Source organism: Arabidopsis lyrata (assembly GCF_000004255.2).
Source record: "Arabidopsis lyrata subsp. lyrata unplaced genomic scaffold ARALYscaffold_4, whole genome shotgun sequence".
Taxonomy (NCBI): domain Eukaryota; kingdom Viridiplantae; phylum Streptophyta; class Magnoliopsida; order Brassicales; family Brassicaceae; genus Arabidopsis; species Arabidopsis lyrata.
Window position 1 is genome coordinate 18360385 of NW_003302552.1, and position 17152 is coordinate 18377536.

At 36.3% G+C, this 17152-nt stretch overlaps 5 protein-coding genes across 7 annotated transcripts; 2 read left to right on the plus strand and 3 right to left on the minus strand.

Moving 5' to 3' along the window:
* Window positions 1–1775: 1775 nt before the first annotated feature.
* On the minus strand, window positions 1776–5708 carry LOC9317621. The gene is made up of 7 exons (XM_002881509.2): window positions 4123–5708; window positions 3771–4050; window positions 3241–3396; window positions 2492–3128; window positions 2296–2402; window positions 2147–2206; window positions 1776–2071 (listed from the first exon to the last, which is right to left on the minus strand). The coding sequence occupies exons 1-7, from the start codon at window positions 4297–4299 to the stop codon at window positions 2037–2039; spliced, it is 1452 nt and encodes a 483-aa protein (XP_002881555.1). The 5' UTR covers window positions 4300–5708; the 3' UTR covers window positions 1776–2036.
* Window positions 5709–5905: 197 nt separating this feature from the next.
* Window positions 5906–6874, plus strand: LOC9317622. The gene has a single exon (XM_002879673.2). It carries the CDS (start codon window positions 5996–5998, stop codon window positions 6731–6733), a length of 738 nt encoding a protein of 245 aa, XP_002879719.2. The 5' UTR covers window positions 5906–5995; the 3' UTR covers window positions 6734–6874.
* On the minus strand, window positions 6832–8006 carry LOC9315787 (protein transport protein yos1). 3 transcript variants are annotated; one of them, XM_002881510.2, is made up of 2 exons: window positions 7902–8006; window positions 6832–7176 (listed from the first exon to the last, which is right to left on the minus strand). In XM_002881510.2, the coding sequence occupies exon 2, from the start codon at window positions 7158–7160 to the stop codon at window positions 6924–6926; it is 237 nt and encodes a 78-aa protein (XP_002881556.1). In that variant the 5' UTR covers window positions 7161–7176; window positions 7902–8006; the 3' UTR covers window positions 6832–6923. The 3 variants fall into 3 exon arrangements, with proteins under 3 accessions (XP_002881556.1, XP_020884805.1, XP_020884806.1); XM_021029146.1 differs by having other exon boundaries at window positions 6832–7167; window positions 7902–7997; XM_021029147.1 differs by lacking the exon at window positions 7902–8006 and adding an exon at window positions 7263–7878.
* Window positions 8007–8186: 180 nt separating this feature from the next.
* LOC9317623 (uncharacterized protein At1g04910) lies at window positions 8187–12254 on the minus strand. Its single transcript, XM_002881511.2, has 8 exons — window positions 11209–12254; window positions 10216–10288; window positions 10064–10134; window positions 9892–9980; window positions 9676–9808; window positions 9366–9598; window positions 8809–9285; window positions 8187–8728 (listed from the first exon to the last, which is right to left on the minus strand). The coding sequence occupies exons 1-8, from the start codon at window positions 11794–11796 to the stop codon at window positions 8482–8484; spliced, it is 1911 nt and encodes a 636-aa protein (XP_002881557.1). The 5' UTR covers window positions 11797–12254; the 3' UTR covers window positions 8187–8481.
* Window positions 12255–14441: 2187 nt separating this feature from the next.
* Window positions 14442–17152, plus strand: LOC9315788 (ribosome biogenesis regulatory protein homolog). Its single transcript, XM_021029140.1, has 8 exons — window positions 14442–14617; window positions 15235–15385; window positions 15489–15540; window positions 15684–15812; window positions 15978–16095; window positions 16384–16567; window positions 16672–16785; window positions 16892–17152. The coding sequence occupies exons 1-8, from the start codon at window positions 14517–14519 to the stop codon at window positions 17015–17017; spliced, it is 975 nt and encodes a 324-aa protein (XP_020884799.1). The 5' UTR covers window positions 14442–14516; the 3' UTR covers window positions 17018–17152.

Sequence of the window (17152 nt, forward strand, 5' to 3'; positions counted from 1 at the left end):
TTAAATTTGATGTTAATAACACACTTACACACCAGTAATCAAATTGTGGAAATTGGTTTTATAATTCGTAGGAAAACATGTATAGATCTTATCTGCATGGATAATAGATAATTCAGACAAGTTTTTTTTGAGTTTTATCGCATATATAATTGTACTTTATCTTGAATTGAATAATTTCAACTCTCTTCATTTACCATAATTTATTTTGGTATACCATAAAACAAGTATACTAATGAAAATATGAAATCATTGAAATATTATCACTCCAGTGATTATCTTATTCACTCACACTACCATATTTTCTTGCAGCTAGAATCTCTTACCGATCATTATTTTGTAATTTTCCTCATCGTTAGTCGGCAACTTAATGTCGATATATTACGCCAAACACAATTTTGAGAAACAAGATATGGCTATTTTGTGTTTGCGTCTGCACCATAACATCATATATATGCATATTTCCATTTTTTTTTATCACTCTCAGATTCTCTTGATTTTATTTTTGGTCCTCAAACTCATCCTCACTTCCTCCACATGAGGATTTATCACAACCTTATGAATGTCATACTCATACCACTAAAATCTTTAGTAAATCTAACGGTGTAATATTATAACAACACAAAAAAAAAAAAAAAAAAAAAAAAGCCGTATTATATAATGTTTCTAGTTAGCCAAGAGAAACAGATCTAAAACGCAGATTAAAATTTATTTTATGAGGAAGAAAGATATTTCAAACAAGCAAGGAATATCAATTTATTCTTAAAGCCATACAAATTAAAACTAAAAAGAAATAGGAATCTCATTTTCCACGTCAAAATGTTGAACCACCATGGACATCAAAGGAATAAAAGAAAGAAAGAAACAAAAAGGGTAAAACGAATTTTGATGGAAAATAAAATACAACAGTTTATCAAGTTGGTGGGTCTGGTTCTAATGACAAGACATACCTATTTTTTGTTTCATTTGAATCTTATATTTGGAATTTTCTTCTATCAAAGTGACAGATATTTTAAATATATTATGAGGTCATTATCTTTTCAAGGGAGGAGGTATGTACTAAACTACTAACTCAATTCAATTCATGAGATGAAGCATGTTGAATATTTGGGAGGTAGTAAAATTATCAAGCTCTGACGATTTGTTATTCGTATTCAAAGAACACCGAATATTTTACTGCTACTAAATATGATTGAATACCATTTTAACACAAAAAAAGAAAAGAAAAGAAGAATGAATACCTTTCACTAAGAATAAGTTCATTATATCATAGAACTCGACTATTTTTGCTTTAATGAACAAGCAACCCACAATTTTAAGAGAAATGAAAAGCTGTCATTGTTATACTTGAGGACATTTACAAATACTGCAAATCATTTTGTCACTTATAAGAAATTAAAATATTAATTCAACAAAATTATTCAATGTAAAATTCCAAAATGTGAAGAATTCTTACGTACATTTTGTAACTAGGACACATGAAGGTAATGTTAAAAACACCTCGTACGAGTGTTACTCATATATTCTGCCCAATTTCTTTTTTCTTTTTTTGACTCTTATGTTTTGTTTGTTAATAAACATGGAAAAGGACAACACAAGTAGTTGCTCTGTCTCAACAGTTTCATGTTCAAAACTGGAAAAGTTGTTTACACAAGACCAGAAACTGGAAGTATTTGAATCATATGTTTTGTTCAACAGAAAAATTTGGCTGGTGGCCCAAATTAGGTGGACAGAAAATAGTGAAGAAGCTGGAGAAGTACTTGGTTTGATTCAGACAGTTTTGGTGGTAAATCAAACAGAGACATGAATTAAAATAACAAGTTAATTCTACTTTTATCAATAGTTATGTAGAGAATTGAGCTACCAAAAACTATACTAACTTAACAGGAGATAATTAATAATGTATATAACTTACATTTAGAACTAGTCAGGAGCTCACCAAAGGGCTACGTTCTCACAATATATTCAAAAAACGATCTAAGATAATGTTGAACCTCTCAAAATGCATAGAAGCGTGGTGATCAACTCGGAGAATCGAATCAGTCAATTGTGACTCTCTGTCTGCAATTCTTAGCTGCAGATAGAAGAAAAATTGTCATGATAGGAATAAAATATGCATGATGAGATCACAGTGAGAAAGAGCAATTACCAGGACTTAAGATTTGTAGACATTTTGTTATGGACTTTACAGTAGTCATAGAGTCAGATCCTGCAAATTGAAACAGTAAGAGTTTAGCAGTGAAAAAAGCTATAGGAGTTTTATATCTAAAATATTAAGTGAAGACTGGACAAACACACCTTGTGTGTTCATGTCTTTCCCTTGAATCATTTCTGTTACTGTTGATGTATACTCTGATACAACCTGATCAGGCTCTAGATTCGTGTTTCTTGATTCAGGAGATGACCTGTCATTCAGAATTGGATCTAATAAGTAAAATGGTAGTAGATAATTGGAATTTTCAGATGGTTACTAAGCCAAAAGAGAAGAATATACCCTGAAGCATTCTCTATGTGGAAATTTGATGGCTGTGGTAGGCAAGGGTCTGGCATTCCTTCACAACCAAGATCGAAATCGACTAGTAGCTCCGAAAATGAAAAGTCTTCACTCAGAAGATCTATATTTGAGAAATCTATGTCAAATAAATCAGCTTCTGCTTCAGAGCCAGATGAGGAAGTTGAAACTATATCCGCAGTGGCAGGTGCATCTAAGTGCATTGTGGCTTCAGTGTCATCGAAGTTGAGCCTTCCTTTCACATGATCTCTTTTACTCGACATTTTAAGATTAGACTTTACCGGCGAAAAAGAAGAAACCGTATGGCTCCTTTCCACTGTATAAGAAGCAATTTGTTTGAGAGGACTGACTGTGATTCTCTCCTTAGTAACAATTGTGCAGTTTGTAGGAGTAACTTCTTTATCACTCTGAGGAGATACTTTCTGTTGTGGTGTCCTTGGACAAGCTGAATTGGTCGGAGGAGACGTGCCTGATTTGTCAAACAAACACTTTGCCACACTTGATGTAAGATCAGACGACTCATTAGCTACACCGTTGTTCACCGGCGTTTGCATTTCAGATGGTGTTTGAAATGTCAAGTAATTAGTCACCTTATCAGCTTGTGGCATCTTTTTCATACCTGGATTAAGAAAAAGAAGACACAAAAGCAAGTTTAAGGATAATGAAGATTGAAGACTTATAGGCATCACATCAATGAAGTACATATAAAGAATAAACCGCAGTACAACTACCTTTCCTAGTAACAGAAGGAGCTCCTAGAGAAACTTCAGGACTCTTTCGCTTTTTGGTTATAGACTGACTGATACAAGGTGCTGTGAAATTCCCAACTCTTTTGTTTCCTGGTAATGATACTGGCATAACATTAGCTGTGTTGTACACAGTGCAGCCTGGAGATAAGAACATGTCATTAGTTCCAGATAACATCAACCAAAATCAACTTATATATCATCTTTCCAGTGAAAATTCTCTGCAATCAAATCAACCAATTAGCAAATTTGGTGACCAAGTCAGTTATCTTGAGCACAAAAAGAAACTCTATCTGCCTATAGTCTATTGCAATTGAGTACACAAATGCAAAACCAACATGAATGCTAGCTAAACAACACCAATCAGCACAAAATGCGACTCTATTTGCCTATAACCTATTTCAGATCGCTTCAATCTTAAACTCAGAGAATGTGACAATCAAGATCAACACAAACCAAAATAGTAACAATTTTAGTCTCAGAATCAACCAAAAGCAGTAGTAATCTTCAATTACCTGAAGAAGAGACACCGAAGTTGTTCTGTATAGAACTTGAAGCAACCACTTGGACCTCCTTTGAAGCTGCGGCCGCAATCGCCGGAGGAGGAGGAGGAGGAGCTGCGATGACGGTGGAGTTATAAGCATTCATCACATCTTGCATCCCATTCAATAGATTCTGAACTCGAGTTTTCTCTTGATCCAGTTTCGTTTTCTCCTGATCCATCATCATCTTCTCCTTCTTGAGTCGAATATATTCGTTCAAAATCTCATTCAAAGGTAACAAACTATTCGGAACCTGCGAAATCAAAAAAGCTGTAAGACTCTCACTAGAAGATGAATCAAATTGAGAATTTCTACAGGTGCTTACTTCGCGAACTGGAGAATTAGAGATGAGAGAAGAAGCTTCAGATCTGAAAAGAGATCGGGTTTTTAAAAAGCGATTATCGCAGAGGTATCGATCAACGAGGAAGGCGACTTGAATCGGAGTAACTTCACCATTGCCTATTATACGCTCTGAAGTCTTGGATCTGTTTGATTTCGCCATTTCTTCGAAACCCTAAAGATCGGAATGCGAAGAAGCCAAGGATAGGGAGAAGATGATTAGAAGAAGAAGGTAAAAGGAGTAGCGGGAGATTTTGGAACGGTTTAATTCGATTTTGCCGGGAGATTTCTTGTGGCGGGTTAAGCCAAATTTTTTCTAAGGGACAAAATTGGAAATCAAGGTATGTTAACTTAACCGTTCGATTTTAAGATTTTTTCGCTGGACCGTCCGGTTTGGGCTGGTTTGTTGGTGGTTTTTTTTTTTACCAGAATAATGGCTTTTTCGGTAAGTCTCTTTTAAAAAACTGGTGAGTCTAAATTGTAACCAATCGATGGTTGTTTTCGTTTTAGTCATTTTTTGTTATTTAATTGACATCTGATAGTTTTGAGTTAATTTCAGTTTCGTATGCCTTTATTATAAATAAGGTTTTGTCTCCGAAGAAATCTCATTGTATGCTTCAAAGTTCTAACAAATTTTTAGATGACTTTTAGCACAAACCTTTTTTAGATAAACTGCTTTGAAGTTGTAAGTTAAATTAGAGTCATATTAATCACATCAAGTTACTAATTGCATCAGTCCATCTCGTTTGCAGTTCAGTTCTATCTTTCCAAGTCGCTAACCATATAGTCATATTCCTTAGGAATGTGTTGACGCTATAACAAATTAACACTATTCGTTGATTATCAGAAATACAAGCAATTTCTAAATTCTAACATCTAGTCTTAAAACCATTTCTACTTCAATTGTATGTGGAATAAATTTATATAGCATGGATGTTTAAGCGAATCAAAAACCCAAAAACCAATATTAAGAACAAAACAACAAGCAATTATCATAAACCCTATAAATTTAATTAGGCTTAATACCAGATCTCAGCGTTTTCTGTTTAGTGTCTGCAACTCCTATTTCGGAGATTTTAAGATAGATAACGCAGTATTTCAATAGACATCATCGATCTGATTCTAACCAAAACCAAATTTAAAACAAGTGATTATAAAACATTGGATCTCAGGTTTTTCATGGTTTATCTTCAAATCCTTTATAGAGATTTGCAGAAAGATAACGCAGTATTTAAACTAATCAATCACCGATCCAATCCTAACACGAAGCAAAATCGAGCATTGAATCACACAGAAGACACAAAAAGTAAAAGAGCATCTCAGAAATCGAAAACCCCATTTGTTTCTTCACTAGCAATCAAAGTGCAAGGATAACAATTTTTTCATGGATTCATCACCGATGCTCTAATCAAAACACAAACCAAAAGAAATCAAGATCGAATAAGAAAATCTATAAAAAAACTAGCTTAATCAGACAAATCGTCGAACAGATTTTAAGATTCAATAGCTCGAGAAAACTATTTATACAAGCCGCCGAGGAAAAAACAAAAGGACAAAACCCTAGTCTTCTGTTTGGTAACAGAGATATCTTAATTCCTCATTAGGAAAAGACACACTAAATCCTTTCAAAAGCTAACTACGTGGAACCTGAACCTCCACGTAATGAAAGAAACCTCTGACTCTGAACCACAAAAACCAGTAACGTGTCAAACTACTTCTGTAAATTTAGTCATAAAGCAAATTATTAACCATGACGCGTCTCTGATTTTTCAACCAAAAAAGCCAAAAATTCGATTTGAGTTTATCATATCTTCTTCTATAAATAAATTGAAATATTTATATTCACATTACCTTATCAAATGCTAACCACACGTTTGCGTTTAGTAACCGAAAGAACCAAACTGATAAATACTACTTCTCCTATGGGAATAGTTTTTGGTACAACTTACATAATGGGAATGGTTTTTGGTAAAATCGTTGTGGAGACTCCTAAATACACGGTGACTAAATCCGGTGATGGTTATGAGATCCGTGAATATCCACCGGCGGTTGCGGCGGAGGTTACATACGATGCGTCGGAGTTCAAAGGTGATAAAGATGGAGGCTTTCAGGTTTTGGCTAAGTACATAGGTGTGTTTGGCAAACCGGAGAACGAGAAGCCGGAGAAGATTGCTATGACTGCTCCGGTGATCACGAAAGAAGGTGAGAAGATTGCGATGACAGCTCCGGTGATTACTAAGGAGAGTGAGAAGATTGTGATGACTTCTCCGGTTGTGACTAAGGAAGGTGGTGAAGGAGGGAAGAAGATGGTGACGATGCAGTTTTTGTTGCCGTCGATGTATAAGAAGGCGGAGGAGGCGCCGCGTCCGACGGATGAGAGGGTTGTGATTAGGGAGGAAGGAGGGAGAAAGTATGGTGTAGTTAAGTTTAGTGGTACGGCGTCGGATAGTGTGGTGAGTGAGAAGGTGAAGAAGCTGACTAGTGATCTTGAGAAAGATGGGTTTAAGATCACCGGAGATTTCATTCTTGCTAGGTATAATCCTCCATGGACGTTACCACCGTTTAGGACCAATGAGGTCATGATTCCTGTTGAATGAATGATCCAAAGTTTCCAGCTTTTGGTTTCAAGAACTTGTTTTTAGTTTGTTTCACTGTGTTTGTAGTTGTAAGAAGCATAACAATAAGGTATACAATGTGAGCTTTTGAAGTTAAATACTATAGAATGAATTGCTTATGAAGTTGCAGAAATGTTTGGATTGAATTTATTCAAGAAGGGATTTGATCATTTTAACCGGAGAAAAGCTTAAAGACGATGACAATTAAGTTAAAGAGCATAAGAGGAAGCCTCATGTAATGGCAGGCGTGGATGAGACCGATGATTTGGCCTTTGAGGGAGTTTCTTTTGCCGGTTTGGTGGAGTTCTGCAAGCGTCCATCCTTTGGGAGCTAGAAAACGGTCTTCGTTGAGAATAGCCAGTGCGTTTGCAAATAGCAGCAATCCTTCCATTAGTGTCCAGAACCCCATGATTTCTCTGTGGAAACTGGAAAACAATCAAGAATTATGCGGAAAGAGCGGTAACATATATTGTTTGTAAGTAAACATGGATTCATTTGTGGTATCACATACAAGTGGACAAGGATGAGCAACTACAGTGGTTTTGAATATTTGATGTTCTGAAAGATAGAGAACTCTTAGCTTAGGTTTGTACCTAAACGTTCTCAGAAGAAAGCAAAGAAGGTAGCAAGGCAAAATCTTGAATCTAACAATTAATGAACAAGAACCGATTGCAATACTACTTATAAAGCTCTGCAGTGATCTAGGCAGGTCCTAGTTTTCATTATTTGGTGTCTTGAAAGATAAAACTGTTTTCCTGTGTTTCAGTGTTGTCTTGAAATTGCAAAAAGAAAAACCTCAGACCACCCATTACCATCAAACCAACTAGATTCAGAAACTAGAGTAATCCAACTTCTCTCTAAATAGTTAAATCAATTCGATTACCACAATCGTAAGTTTAGTTTCATCGAAAGATCCAAGATTTCTAGTAAAATCCAAGCCAGCTGATTGATTGATTGATCTACCTAAAGAAATAAAACCCAAATCTCGCAACCAGATTTACCAGAATCTAGGAACGATTTCCAGAAAAAAGGATCGATTTTTTCATCAAAAAATTCAAAGTTCAATTTTTTTCCGGGAAAGTGTCACCTCGCCGGAAATGAGCAGTTGGAGAGAGAAGCAGAGGAAGAATGGTGGGAGAGAGATACTTACAGGTGATGAAAATCGAATTGGTGAGATCTTGTTGAAGAGACGAAGCCAACGATCTGTTTTTTCACATTCTAAACTTTTTTTAACCATCATTGAAGAAAAAACCATAACCGGGTTTTTCCAAAGGGTTGACCCGGTTTGAATCTATTCGGGTCAGGACCCGATCACATGGCTCAGTGAACTTGAAAACAAAACATAAGTTAAAAGTTCCCATTGGCTCTATCCTCTTATCTCTCTGTGGGACAATGGATTTTGTTATCAAGAAAGCAAGGAACCATGTATCATGTATAATGAATGTTTGAGGTCACTATAATAACAACAAATACAAAGAATAATGTGATTTCAAAGGATCAATCATATCTCTATTTAGATTTCTAATAGAAGCTGCTCTGAAGAGACACAAAGGACAAAAAATGCTATATATCTTTGATGCTCCTGTATGTATGGTTGAAATGGATTCTACACATTTGTAATGATCTTCCAAGATATCGTCTTCTTCTTTTTCCTATATTGTACAAGAAGGCTAAAAAAAGGTTTGAATCAATGTTGTTGTATTGTGTTCACTGTGTATTTTCTTCTATCTTCAAGCACTCTTCTTCCATCTATCTGACTCTCTTGATTTCCAGAGTTGCTCAGGCTGAGATTTGTTACATATGCAATCTGGTTGTGGGTTCGCGTAGAAATTCTCCTCTAGCCGAGGGAATTCACCGGGGTGTCTCGCATATGGCGCTCCAATCCTGTTGTTATGTAATCTCTTTACTTCTGATGAAAACTCATCCCAAGACATTACACCCTCGTCTAAATGATCTATCAGTCTCACAAAATTTAACCTGCCATTCACACTCCATATCAGGGAAAAACTTTTAAAGAAGGCAATTGTACAAAGGAAATAATAATGATTGATTCAAACCTGTCTGGATTGATAGTCTTCTTAAACCCTTCAAATCTACGGTGTCCTTGTACCGCCTTAGCCATATTCCCATCATATGTATATACAAAAACATCGCTTTCAAGTGCTACAATGTAATCCAAAGCAGCCAGGCGGTTCTGGTATGGCTTAAAGGGCTCTAACTCTTCTTCAGTTGCTAAGGTTGAATGATCGAAGACGTTTGGGTACTCTTCTCGAAAAGCATCCATACTGTTTCCTCCATAGATTTCACCAGCAACTATGTATACAGTCGTCGAGGATGGATATCCCATTGCCTTTAGAAATATGGCTGCTTCTCGAGGAGACATCGGGCAACCGCCTTGAATCCGCCTCTCTCTGCTGTCAATCTCTTTCTCCTTCCAATGTTTAACATTGTACCTCATTATTCTCAGCTCTTCAGCTTCTCCAGCTGTGAGATTGTGGCTGCAGCCTGTAAAGGCAAGCATATCTTTCTCGTATCTGCATTTCAAATTCTCATTTTAACCAACCTGTGTCCCGAAAAATGAAAATGAGGGATGCAAAAAGAAACATCACAGTACCTCAAGTGCAGAGCAATGAAGGGCTCACTGTTGTTTCGTAACCGGTTAACCAGAACTTTCCCAAACTCCTCAATCTCCTTGGAGTACCCTAATGCCTGGTAATTAGCACGACATCTCAGCCGTTGGATTGATGGTGGCAAGCCATTGTTGGCCAGGCGCGAATCGGTGTGTGTGAACTTTACCACCTTATGTTTTTTCAACAGCGGTAACATCTCGCTTCTGTAGTAACTAGCCTGCGTAAAGCACAAAACTTTTAACCACAAAAGCTGCTAAAATCCGTTGTAGGGAATGGTAGAAACAATGCACAGACCTTGGACCAAGAAACAGGAGCCTTGAGGAGAGGTCTCATGGCTGCATATCGGGGAGGTAAGTACTCGACAATGTCAACATCATCTTTCAATACGTTCATGAAGTGTCTCCAGTCAAAAATATCTTTGAAAGTACTGCAAATTACAAAGAATATCTCTTCAAATTCCATTTCTTTTCTTGGAGAATATCTTGTTGTGTAGAGTAAATAAGATAAAACCTGGGGTCAGTCCAGAAAGATTCATGGTCGAGGAGAGGTAGAACAAGAGTAGCATTCATAATCTTTGCTGCAGCAACCATGTCACATATCTGCATTTTATTCAAAAACCAATAAAGAGAGGTAAGAAACACCAGAGATCAAATCTTTGTAAAATGCTTAAACATGAACTCACCCCAGTTCTCATCTGATTCAATCCGCCATTCGCGTGTACTAAAAGATAACCATTGGTTTTCCTACTTAGCCCTGAATCACACACAAATTTCAGAAAACCTGAAACTGCAACTCTTGTTTAAAGAATCAGAAAATGCAAGATACTAGCATTACTTGAACGGTTCTTAGGACGTGACGCACACTGGCGATAATTTCCGTTTTCAGGTTTCTGCCATATTTCCGGAATCTGTAAACCGCCAAATCATCAGAAAATCAAGTCAAACAGATTAATGATTTTTGGCTTCATACGTTTGCAGAAGAAGTTCACAAACACAGAAAGTTAAATCTTAGTCAAAGTTCATAAATTGCAATCATCCCAACAACAAATGCATTCTTTGGAACTTAAAACACAGGAAAAACGTTGCAAAACCAAAAGAGACTTAAAACATTAAAGATCATTCCTTTTAGTATCCAACAAGAATCAAAGGGTCACCATCAACCAGAGAGACAAAATCTGAGACCTTTTCGAATGATTATTCAATAATGCATCAGTTGAAGGATTCCAGCAACATAATCGAAGGTCAATGGAAACTGTAGAAAGTAGTAATCCATACCAAACAAAGGCTGCTCAAATTCATTTGACTAATTCTCGTCAAATTCATATAACTAATCTCAGAAAAATGCAAACGAATTATGATTCGTTAGGTTAATCTATCAGTGACGCAATCATTAGAGATATTCTGAGAATTACACGTTGTATCCTCTACGTCCCCTACCCCACTTTGTTTTTTTTTTCTATTAGAATTTTCCCGAGAAAAAGACAGAAAAATAAACCGCGAATTTCCGTTAAAATCCGATCTTTGACCCAAAAAAAACTCTTCAACAAAGTTAAGAAAACAGAGGAAACTTTAGCTCATAAATGATTTCTGGGTTTTGATCATAAAGCTCAAAACTTTTTTCCCATCAAAATCAAAAACAGAGAGAAAATTCATCACACATTGATAAAAACAAAAACTGATCACAAGAATTGATTAATCACTTGACGAACCCAATTTCTCTGTTTCTCAATTGGGCATCGATCAGAATAATCTATATAGCTAAAATTTTGTTTTTTTTTTTTTTTTAATTTTGCAAAATTTAATGAAGAAGAAGAAGAAGAAAACTCACGGGAAGCTTCTCAATGACGACGTTCTCCGTCATTGCACGTTGAGCCATTGACCAATCTTCGTGTAACGTCCGTACGACGACGAGCTCGTTCAAATCTCTCCGGTGTGCTTGGTCAACGACGCGCCCACTCATGAGAGAAACTCTAAGGAAGAGAGAAGCGACGACGAGGATCATGAGAAGACCCAAGATCCGACGACCCATGTTTCTCCCTGAACAAAAGAACCATCCTTGACCCACCACAGCCGTTGATCCACCACCGTCGAAGAGAAACGGTAACCGTAGTTTACGGAGGAGAAGGTACCGAATCGTTGGATGATGATGGTAGTGATGATCGTGGTGGTAATGAGATCCGCTAGAGGAGGAACCAATTGAGGAAGGTGAAGAACACGCGCCGCCTTGTAAACCTGTTTCGCCGTCGTCTAAATCCGGCGAGACAGCGATGTTAACTGTGTTATTATTGCAGTAATCGGATGAAATGGAAGGTCGTTCGGAGGTGGTTTCTAAAGAATCTCCGACACGGCGGCGTGTGGTGGTGGTGGGGGCTGTGATTGGTGCAACAGCCAAAGGGCTTGCACCGGCCGCCGACATATCGCCGCCTGAGAAGCAAAATCAATCTCCGGAACAGCGCCAAATTGAATAAAGGATTGATTTTTTATTTTTTTTGAGAGAGAGAAATACAAAAAAAAAAGGTTGGTTTTTTTTTTGTTAGTTGATGTTTTGGATTTAGAGGGTTAGTAGTGGTTAGGCATGTTATGGTTTTTTTTGGGGTTTGTGTATTAGGGTAGCCACCGTGAGATTCGGCTTGTGCTTGAGAGGCGTCGAAGCTTTTTCTAATCTCTCTCTGTTTCGGCTTCATGTCTATGTGTTTGTGTAATTTATATATAGTACAGATTTATGTTTGTTTGTGACTTTGTGTGTGGGGCTTTTGCTAATCATATGCTTTTTTTTTTGGGGTTGATTTTACATTCTTTAATTTATTTATGAGTAATTCCCAATACAAAACATTAACATACAATACTGTATGTTTCATTGCAAATCAACTTCAATTATATAATTATTTGGTATATAAGAGTTTTTCCAAGTTTAAGCATGTCATATAAATGTGGATTTTAAATTTTTGGGAATAGATAATACCCTAAACATAAATGTTTACAAAACTCCATATGTTAATTTCGTCATTAGAGACCTTATTTGTAAAATTTCTTATATTTGTCTCTTCTTATTTCACCGTGTGTGCAATAAACACACAAGGTTATAGGCCAGAGATGGAAGAGAGTGCAATCTCCTTTAGCGTCTTTGCATGAAAATTCGTTCATATGGTCGCATTCGCATAGAGAAAGATTATAGCAAGACTAAACGTGTTAAACAAGATTAATTGTTTTTTTTTGGGGTAAATTCTTTCATATTGGTAGACCTGAGGACAGTTTCACTATATATAATGCACCCTCTATAACAAATACATCAAATCTTATCATTTAAAAAATCAACAAAACTTTTATATTTACCATATCTTAAAAGTATAGTTCTAAGTTCTAATTCTAAACATATCCCACAACAAAATGGTTGATACCCGATCCACTAACTCTCTCTCTCTCTCTCGCCACACCTCGACATGTGCCACTCCACACAAGTCGTTCGTTTACCCTTAATTATTAATCTTTTATTTAGAAAAATGAACAATCCAACTTAGTTGCTATCATTACATGTTTTTTAAAAGTATTATCTTGTCTTTAAATGTTCAGGTTTAGCTAATTTTTTTACACTAGAAATTTTAAAACGTACAAATTAACACTTGATCAAGATGTATCATGTGGGGCAAACCTTAGATTTGCCGCAAATATAATTGGACACGTAACCCTAACCAGATACATCAGCCTCCTATCGCCTGCTACCACGTGGATACATTCCAAACACATTCCGGATCTCAAGCCGGTCGGCAAAAGCACCAGCGTAAAATTCGTCTTCTGCATCTTCTTTGTGCCTTGATGGCCGTTGGATCTGAATCAGACGGCCGATACACGATCTCTCTCGAATCTTGATCTTACATGTGAGCTTGTCATTTGCTTAAGTCAAGTACAAAAATCATTTGTATATCTTTTGGACGAGGTATACAAATTTGTTGTACCCAAAAAAAAAGCTAAAATCATATTGATTTGGCTGTTTAGTGATGTTTTGAATGTTATGAAAGTATGTTTTACTAGTTGATCGTCGTCAATTATTTTTCTATGTAAACAGATTTTTTGGATGTTAATTAATAATGTTAGAAATGAATTGTCGGTTGTAAAACTTCAATTTTTCTGATACATGATACAATGAATTACTAAAAACATGATGGTCTTCGTTTTATAAACTAGATTTCGTTTGTGAATTAACCAGCGTATAGAAACGGTAGCATTGTATTTCTTAACGCAAAAATGCAGTTACAAGAAGAAACGTAGAATATTTGGTTTCATATGAAATCTCTTGTTTATGGAACATGTATGTGTATATTATATATATATAAGAAGTAATTTAAAAAACTTGTTTGGTGATATATTTGGTTCTTTCTTGAAAAAATGGAAGAACTATTAGCGTATATAACGATATAATTATGAAGACACTTAGACACGGCATATTCTTCTTCAAAAACTAAAAGTGAAGGGCAACAATTAGTAGAAGAATTATGTTGAAATCAAGCGTTAAACAACATAAGATTCAAATGTGTATCTCTGCTGCATTGAAATGATTTATTTGGAAAATGATCGTTGTAGGAGTAGAGAGCACATAACGAAGACATAAACACGCGAAAGTCGGTGTGATTAGATAGGATCATTGCTTTACTTCTTTGTACCTTCGATCATGTTCTTGTATAATCAAGATTCGTGAAGAAGCTAAATTTTCACATGTTTTTGTTCTTCTAATCAAAAAGTTGAATCATCTCTTATTGTAATTGAGGATTAATGAACGGTTTGAAAGAATCAACCAAAACTCACCAGATCGTGTTATTGAACCAAAACCAAAACTCAAGGTTAGCCACTAGTCTCTAAGATAACGTCGTGGACTCGTGGTATATGCGTGACAAAAAAAACATTAAAAAGGCGAAAAAAAACAAAAAACATTAATAAATATTAAGTACTTATTTGTTTAGGAAAAAAGTATAGTACAAAATTGTAAAAGTTTGAAAGTTGTAAGGATGTCTTAGCAAATTTCCGTTATTTAAATTGGAGAGAGAGAAGGAGGTTTTACTCAAAATATCGCAAAACCCTAAGAAAAAAAGTTTCTTTCTTCCTTCCTCCACTCTCAATTCCAAAACACTGCGCCGGGAAGACATGGAGACCGAGATGGAGACAGAACAAATATACCAGGTCGATGTCGGAAATCTCTTGGCTTTCAATCCCAATCACCGCTTCCCTTCTGCTCCTTCTTCAAGGTTTGTCCTTTCTCGTCTTATCTATCTTTCGTGAAGCTTGTGTTGAGTTCTTCGGTGGCGGCGGCTTGATTTTATATTTGTTTAATCTTTATTTAGTTGATTTGATGTGGGTTTATCTTCATACTTGTTGTAAACTTTTTGATTGCTGAATTAAGAAAAGTAAAGTATGGATTTTTCGTATGAGTGATTATTAACAAAAGCTTTGATTTCTAGTTAAGTGTTTCTTTTTGCTGTTTAAAAGTGGATATGGATTTGTGAAACTAGCTAGTCTGCGAGACGAACAGTAACCCTATTTGTCATGTTACCTTCTCTGTATCTGTTTTGGATTAAGATTAGTTCGTTTAAGAGATGCATTTCTCTAAACATCAATCTCGGAAGTACAAGTTAAATATCTTAAACCTTGACCCAATTGAAAAGGTTGTGTCTTTTAGCCACCTCTCTGAGTGTTGTTTAAGAGATTTGGGAGTTGAACATTTTTCTCAGTTACATTTTTCTGTAATTAGGAAACAATGCTTTGTCGCTATCAATACAATATCGTCTGAGTTTAGTTACTTGTTTCTGTTGAGAGTTTGTTCTGTTTCTGTTATTGATGACTGTTTCTCCCATTTTTATATTAGGGAGGAGCTTGTGAATGAGTGCATTAGGGAGGGAACAAAACTTGTTCAGGCAATAGCTAATACTCTTTTCAACTTTCCTTCTACTGAAACTAATGATGGTCCTATTGTCCAATTGCCTCCGCCTACAACCAAACTTCCTAGAGAGAAACATGTAAGATCTTCCAGTTTGAAATGCAAACGAGTGGTTTCTTACAAGGGTGTTCATATTTTTGAATGTACTAAAGCATGCTAACCTTCTCCTTTTTTTTTTTCAGATTCCAAGGCCTAAGCCTCCTACAAAGTGGGAAGAATTTGCGCTCAAGAAAGGTAAAACTGTTTGAGAAATTGTTTTGAGGATAGCAAGTTTGATTTTGTTCAGATTTTGATGGGTCGACGACCTCTGTGTTCTATATAGTTTGAAGGTACTAATGTTTATTTGGTTTGAAATTGTTCTTGGTTCTGTTTCTTAGGTATACAGAAGCGCAAGAAGGATAAACTTGTATATGATGAACAAACTGATCAGTTTAAGCGCCGCCATGGTTACGACCGTGTTAACGATGATAATGATGTTCCCATCATTGAGGCAAAGGCAACAGATGGTAGGTCTATGAAAAAAAACTATCTTATCTCTTTTGTTTTGCGGCATCTAGATTATGTTGTTAGAGACAATGTTGAAATCTAATCTCGTTGAGTGTGAAGACAAGGATATGGAGTTGCGTTACAGTATTTTTCTACTATTTATGAAAGCTTTTGGATAATTGCAGAACCAGGAGTAGATCCTTTTGCCAAGAGACTGGATGACAAAAAGAAGAGAGTTGGAAAGCAAGAAAAGAATCGACTTCAGAATTTGAAGGCAGCTGAAAAAGCTGGTGCTTTACCAAGGTAAAACAACTTCTTTGATCGGTATTGCATATGTTATCCTTGCTTGAGATAGCATACCGATATAGTTGCTAAATTTTAAGTTTTATCTGACGGGAAGAAATTGAAGTCACTGCTAGCTCCATATAGGATTTCTTTTATGAGTTTAAGCTTATTTGCTGGTTTTTGTCAACGTATAGTTTCAGTTTTTGAGTTGACCTGTTCCATTTTTATGCGCAACGCGGGGTATCATACCACATGATTCATGCTTTTTGAAAACTGAAGATCTAACTGGGTCAACATTATTTGCAGCCATGTTCAACTTGCTGCAACATCGTTGCCCATATCAGGAACGAAAGCTCAACCAAAGAAAATTGGAAAGGATGAACTTGGAGACGTAGCAGGTTTAGCCGCTACTTCAACCGCTAGTGGTGGAAAATTCGATAAAAAGCTGCCTGGAGAAAAACCTCCTAAGAAGCAGGGCAAACATCACAAGGTAACTCAGCAATCTTTTCCCTCCTTTGGTTAAAATTTTCGACATGTACTAGGGGATTACTAAAATGACTATATCTGTTGATGCTATTTGTGGGATATTTGCAGTATTTACCGGTTGTTGCAGGGCGCGGGGATGCTAACGCAGAAAAAGAACAGACAAATAATGTACTCAGCAAGATATTCTCAAAGCATTCGCATGAGATCCTCAATGTTGGCAAGGTAAAACCAATATACTTCTCAGCTCTCCTCTCTGGTTTGGTCTATTGCCTATGATGTTTGTATGTGAAAAGATTGTGTTAATCTGATGCATATTATTATGATTTAGGCGATAAACATGTACAACGTCAAGAAGGAGAAGAAGAAGTCAGGAAGGTCAGACAAGTCAGGAAGGTCGGACAAGTTGAAACCTAAGAAGGACATCACCAAGAAGTCTGCCAACAAAGCCAAGTGAAGAGACTCTCCCATGTCTAATTTACTCTTCTATCTGTCTCCATCTTCTTCTATCACTAAACAAATTTTGGGTTCCGCCTATCTGGTAGAGAAATACTTTATATCTATGGTATCTTTCAATCGTATCAATTTCATT